The sequence below is a fragment of the Myotis brandtii genome, unplaced genomic scaffold (assembly GCF_000412655.1).
Source record: "Myotis brandtii unplaced genomic scaffold, ASM41265v1 scaffold166, whole genome shotgun sequence".
Classification (NCBI taxonomy): domain Eukaryota; kingdom Metazoa; phylum Chordata; class Mammalia; order Chiroptera; family Vespertilionidae; genus Myotis; species Myotis brandtii.
Genome location: NW_005356087.1, coordinates 1,139,085 through 1,145,151, shown reverse-complemented (window position 1 = coordinate 1,145,151; position 6,067 = coordinate 1,139,085). Strand labels below are relative to the sequence as shown.

The 6,067-nt window shown below is 39.3% G+C and overlaps 1 protein-coding gene across 1 annotated transcript in view; it reads left to right on the top strand.

Annotated features, from left to right (window-relative positions):
• RFXAP (regulatory factor X-associated protein) overlaps positions 1-3,365 on the top strand; it is a 15,054-nt gene extending 11,689 nt beyond the window's left edge. The window contains exons 3-4 of the mRNA XM_014536838.1: positions 1,992-2,098; positions 3,083-3,365. Coding sequence (XP_014392324.1) covers positions 1,992-2,098; positions 3,083-3,113 — 138 coding nt within the window. The 3' untranslated portion in view covers positions 3,114-3,365. The remainder of the gene's footprint in view (positions 1-1,991; positions 2,099-3,082) is intronic.
• The last annotated feature ends 2,702 nt before the right edge of the window (positions 3,366-6,067 follow it).

The window sequence follows — 6,067 nt, the reverse complement described above, 5'->3', positions numbered from 1 at the left end:
GGTGGTGGTGGGAGCCTCTCCTGCCTCCTCAGCAGCGCTAAGGATGTCCGACTGCAGCTTAGGCCTGCTCCCCGCTGGCAAGTGGACATCCCCCGAGGGCTGCCGGGCTGCCAGAGGGATGTCTGACTGTCATCTTAGGCCCAATCTCTCAGGGAGCAGGCCTAAGCCAGCAGGTGGTCATCCCCTGAGTGGTCCCAGACTGCGAGAGGGCACAGGCCGGGCTGAGGGACCCCCGCCCCCGAGTGCACAAATTTTTTTGCACCGGGCCTCTAGTAGTAGTATAAACAACCTAAATGCTCAACAGTTTCATAACAATTAAGAAGACTGATGTACATTTATTTAATAAAATGTTGGGTAGTTTTTACAACTAAATTTTAAATAAAACTAATAAATAGAAAATGTACTGTGCTATAATGTTAAATTTTAAAATTAGTATTTAATGATAGTATTTCTATTTTATCTTTTCAGTTTATCTTTTTCAATTTATTGGAGCCAGAGTTTTATTTTTTCATCAATTTTATTATAACAAAAACATATTAACCATAGTCTATTATATTTGTTACTAGAGGCCCAGTGCATGAAATTTGTGCACGGGCGGGGGGGGGTCCCCTCAGCCCAGCCTGCACCCTCTCCAATCCGGGACCTCTCGGGGGATGTCTGACTGCCGGGATTGGTCCTAAACTGGCAGTCAGAAATCCCTCTCACAATCCGGACCGCTGGCTCCTAACTGCTCACCTGCCTGCCTGATCGCCCCTAACTGCCCCCCCTGCCAGCCTGATCACCCCTAACCACCTCTGCCTGCCGGCCTGGTTGCCCCAAACTGCCCCAGGGCCCTCCCGCTGACGTGGTTGCCCCATGCAGCCTGCTGTTCAGTCGTTTGGTCATCCCTCACTAACCCCCCTGCCGGCCTTGTCGCCCCACGCAGCCTGCTGTTTGGTCGTCCGTCTGGTTGTTTCGGTCGTGATGGCCCCTGGCTTTTTATATATTAGGATATGATTACAACTGTATTTTAAAATGAAACATGTACAAAAAGTATTGGCTGTTTTAAAGCAGTTGTATTCTTTCTTTTCAGAAATTTTGGTAATCTACCCATCATTACACACATACCTATATTTAAACACACACACACCAAATAACACACACATAATTTTTTATTTCTTCAGAAATACTTAGTAGGTTCATGGGAGAAATTTGAGTTCCAATACGTCTTAAATGTATTTGCAAAGTGTCATTTAACTGCCATTTTCACATGTGGCCTCTTTTCATTTTCCTTGCTCTAATCCTGGGTCAGTGCTATTGGCTATTTACTCTTACGTTTTATAGAGAATATATTTGCTGGCATCTATAATAATAAAAGAGTAATATGCAAATCGACCCAACGGCCGCCCGGACAACCTTCCAGGCAACCTTCCAGATAAAGCCGGGGCTGCGAGGGCCTACTCTTGCATGAATTTCATGCATCGGGCCTCTATATCATATAAAACATTTCCGCCAAAGCCAGTTTGGCTCAGTGGATAGAGCGTTGGCCTGCGGACTGAAGGGTCCCAGGTTCGATTCCGGTCAGGGGCATGTACCTTGGTTGCGGGCACATCCCCAATGGGAGATGTGCAGGAGGCAGCTGATCGATGTTTCTCTCTCATCGATGTTTCTAACTCTCTATCTCTCTCCCTTCCTATCTGTGAAGAATCAATAAAAATATATTTAAAAAAAACAAACAAAAAAAACATTTCCTTTGTGTACAAAGTCATCAATAAGATCAAGTTTTACCCACTGTTTTTAATTTTAGTATTTTGATGTATGACATCAAATTTTATTACTTTACAGTTTAAATGCAGTGTATAAGATGCAAACACTAATTTAGGCATGTTTTGTTTTCTAAGCATATTGTATCTTGTGTAGGGACATAGCAGTAATGTCATAGCATGTTTACAGTCTAATCCCATAAAAATAATGCTATTAATAAGTATGTTTTTTTCTTTTTTCTTTTTAAGTCATTATTAAGAAGCCCAGAAGTGGTGCAGTTTTTACAGAAACAACAACAGCTATTAAATCAGCAAGTTTTGGAGCAAAGACAACAACAGTTTTCAGGAACATCAGTGTGAGGGAATTTATTAAGAAGCCCTACATGTTTTTTTATCTTATTGTAGTAGACAAAAATATTTTTATACTAAGATAAGTGGGGTAAGATATGCCAGAACATAAGCAGTTATTTTCCTGTAAATATATGTGTGCATGTGGGGATAAATAGGGATTGCACTTTATGCAACTGATCCTTTCAGATCATCATAAATTTGAAGAAATAAGCTTATCTTTTCAAAATAACATTTAATTACAATGTGTTTTTAACAAAATGTTCTTCTGTCTTTGTTACTGAAGATTTTGAAGCAGTTACTTTCTGTGAAAGTTATGAAGTTTTAATTGACATTAATCTTGGATCTAACTCAGTGGTTCTCATCAAGGGGCAGTTGGAAATGTTATGGGTATGTTTCACAGTGACTGTGAAACCTGCTGGCTTTTAGTGGATGAGCCAGGAATGCTACATGTTCTGCAGTATTTGGAATGGCCCTCTTAAGAAACACTGATAGCTACCTGTGATGAAAAAATGTGCTGGGGCACTTTTTGCAGTTAAGACTGAAGCTGTCAAAGAGGTAAGCATACTTTATATCTGTAGGGAAAGTTAAATTGTTAAATATCTGTGAAATTAGGGTATATATCTGTTTTTAGTAATGTGCTAGTGAAACCTGAGAGGGATTAACAGTAGACTGGAATGAATGCACCTCCACAAGTTCGCTTCTCTTTTTCATGTTACCTGTTGGTGTTGATCTCTTTTAAAGCAGACACTGTTGTGTGTTGAATTTGTGAACAGTATAGATGTAGTTCATCCTACCAGTGCCAGGACAAAATTATTTTTTTAATACTCATGTATTTTTCAAAAAGAGATCCTGAAAATAAGAATAACATTCCAACATTTTGTCAATGTTTTTAAAAATTGAGCTATATTTAAGACTCTGTTATTCCTAAATAATGTTCAAAGAATGATGCTAATATATATAGTTACTTTTTTCTTATATTTTTTTCCTAGGAAAACTTTTAAAAGGCAAACCTATCAATAAGAGTAACAAATTACAGTATGTCCAGTGTTAGGACAATAAATGTAGGTGTCTCAAGTTTAACTGCAAAAATGTGTTAGTTTCTTGGTTTTTAAGCTCTGAAATAGATAAGTTAAACTGAGTCATAGCTGTACCAAGAAGTACTTAAGGAGAGAAAGAATCTTTTTGTTCATTTTTATATGCTTTAGACTTGCATATCTGTGCAAAAACACTTTTACCAAAATTATTCATTAAAGTTCACTTGTTGACCTTTGAGTTGTCTGATTCACTTACTCTATTCTGTAGTTGCTTCAGACTGGATACAGAGGAATTAATTTGCATTTGTAATTAACTGTTACTTGTTCTCTAGCTTATGGTGTTGGGAGCTTTATTGAATCTCTATAGGGCCATGGTCGGCAAACTGCGGCTCACGAGCCACATGCGGCTCTTTGGCCCCTTGAGTGTGGCTCTTCTTAAGCCTTAGGAGTACCCTAATTAAGTTAATAACAATGTACCTACCTATATAGTTTAAGTTTAAAAAATTTGGCTCTCAAAAGAAATTTCAATCGTTGTACTGTTGATATTTGGCTCTGTTGACTAATGAGTTTGCCGACCACTGCATAGGGTAAGTTAACTTTTATGTGGGAAAAAAGTCAACTGTGCTTTTATAAATGGAATAGGAAGAATAGGAAAGGATGGAACGGGGCCAGTGAGAACTGAATTAAAACAAAAGGGATTTCATGTAATACTGAGAGGAGTGAGAAGCAGAATTAGGTAAATAGGGTACAGGGTGGAAGAAGGAGGAATCGTGGAGCTAGCTGAAACCACAAAATGTTTTGCAGAATAACAAGATAGCAGAAAAATAGGATGTTCTGAGACAAGGATGTTTTTCTTACAAGTGCAAAATAAAATGTTGCAAAACGGCCAGGAACCAATCAGAGAGCGGCACAGATAGACAAAGAATGGGCCTTTAGCAGATACAAGGGGAAGAGCAGAATGTTTTGGCAGCAACCCATTTGGATCCCCTCCCTGAGCAGCGAGCCTGTGTTTGCTTGCAATAAACTCCTGCCTTGTTTGAACTCCTCTCCTCCATGGATTCATTCTTCAATTCCATGAAACATGACCCTGGGAAGAATTCCTGCTCTCCGGTTCTGGTATCAATATCATATGATCTCACTTACATGTAAAATCTAATGAACAGAATAAACTGACGAACAAAATAGGTCCAGAGACATGGATTCATGTAGCAGACTGACAGATCTCAGAGGGAAGGGGGTGGGAAGAGATTAAAGAATTTATATGCATATATACATAGCCTATGGACACAGACAGTAATGCAATGAGAACCTGAGTTGGGGTGGGCAGGGTTGGGTGGAGGAGAGGAGTTGGGAGACATCTGTAATACTGTCCACAATAAAATGTAAATTTAAAAATTTATATAGATTTCCATCTTAAAGGGATTGAACTTTTATAGGTCAATGAAACAATTAGGTTTTTATTTATTTGAGTTAGATTTATTGTACTATGTCCCCAATTTTTTATCCCTCCATGTTTTCATGACTTATGCGATGTAATTTTGCTGCTTCTCCCACCAGGAGGTTGAGATTCTTTACCTACCTCTTAAATCTGGAGGACTGAACTTGTTTTGGTTAATAGAATGCAGAGGAAATAATATAATGCCAATCTGAGTAGACTTTCTTCCAAAGGTTTTGAAAACTTCTGCTTGTTCTTTTAGAACCCTACACAACTACCATGGTAACAAGCCTAGCCCTGCCTAGCCTTCTGGATAATGAGACACATGGCCCAGTCACCTGTTGTACCAGCCAATAGCTGGTAAACAGCCAGACATGTGAGTGAAGCTATGCTAGATAATCTGTCCCCAGCCAGCCTGCCAGCTGACTGCAGATACATTAGATACCAACTGAAATCAGCCAAGCCTACCCCAGATTGGCAGAACCACCCAGCTGACCTATAGACTTGTGAGCAATAATAAATGCAGATGATTATAAGCCACAGAATTTTGGAGTGGTGTGTTATGCAGCATTCTGAGACAGTAGATAACTGATACAAAATTTAGTGGCTTAAAACAATTTATTCTCACAGTTCTGAATATGACATATTATTGGTTCTGTAAATGCTTTCAAGTTTGGTGTGCTAGACTGCACTTTTCAAAGATGGCCACTACAAAATCTTCTACCCCACATGCTCCTATGCAATGTGGTCCATTAAGAACTGGATTTTAGCTCAGCTAGCGTGGCTCAGTGGTTGAGCATCTGCCTATGGACCAGGAGGTCATGGTTTGATTCCCCATCAGGGCACATGCCCAGGTTGCGGGCTCGATCCCCTGCGTGGGGCGTGCAGGAGGCAGCCAATCAGTGTTTCTCATAATAGATGTTTCTCTTTCCCTCTCCCTCTCGGAAATAAAAATATATTTTAAAAAAACAACAACTGCATTTTACTTTTTTACCCCCTTGAATCTGGGCAGGCCCTGTGACTCCTTTGACAGAATATGGCAGAAGTAATGCTGTGCTAATTCATTTGAGGCTAGCAGAAAGGAGATGTAAGTATAAATGCAGTATATTTATAGTGATAAAGGAATTCACTTATTCCATTTTCCAGCAAAGTAATCAGCTAATATGGAGCGAGGGAGTTGATAATAAAAGGCTTTAGGAAAAAAGGAACAATTAGGAAGATAATGGAAGTCAGTGAGAGAGACCTGATATATTTTATCCTTTCATAGTAATAGAATTTTTGGTTGGGAACATAGTCACACAACAATATAGCTGATTCTCACATAAGATCTTACCAAAGAATCCAGAGACAAATGATTTGTGGATGATTTCATTTATATGTAGTACAAAAGTAGGTGAAACTATTATTGTTAGAACACAGGAGTGGTCACCTTTGGAAGGATATAAAGGGAGGGTTCTGAGGTTCTTATAATACTGTACTCTTTTTCTTTTCTTTTCTTTTGGTCC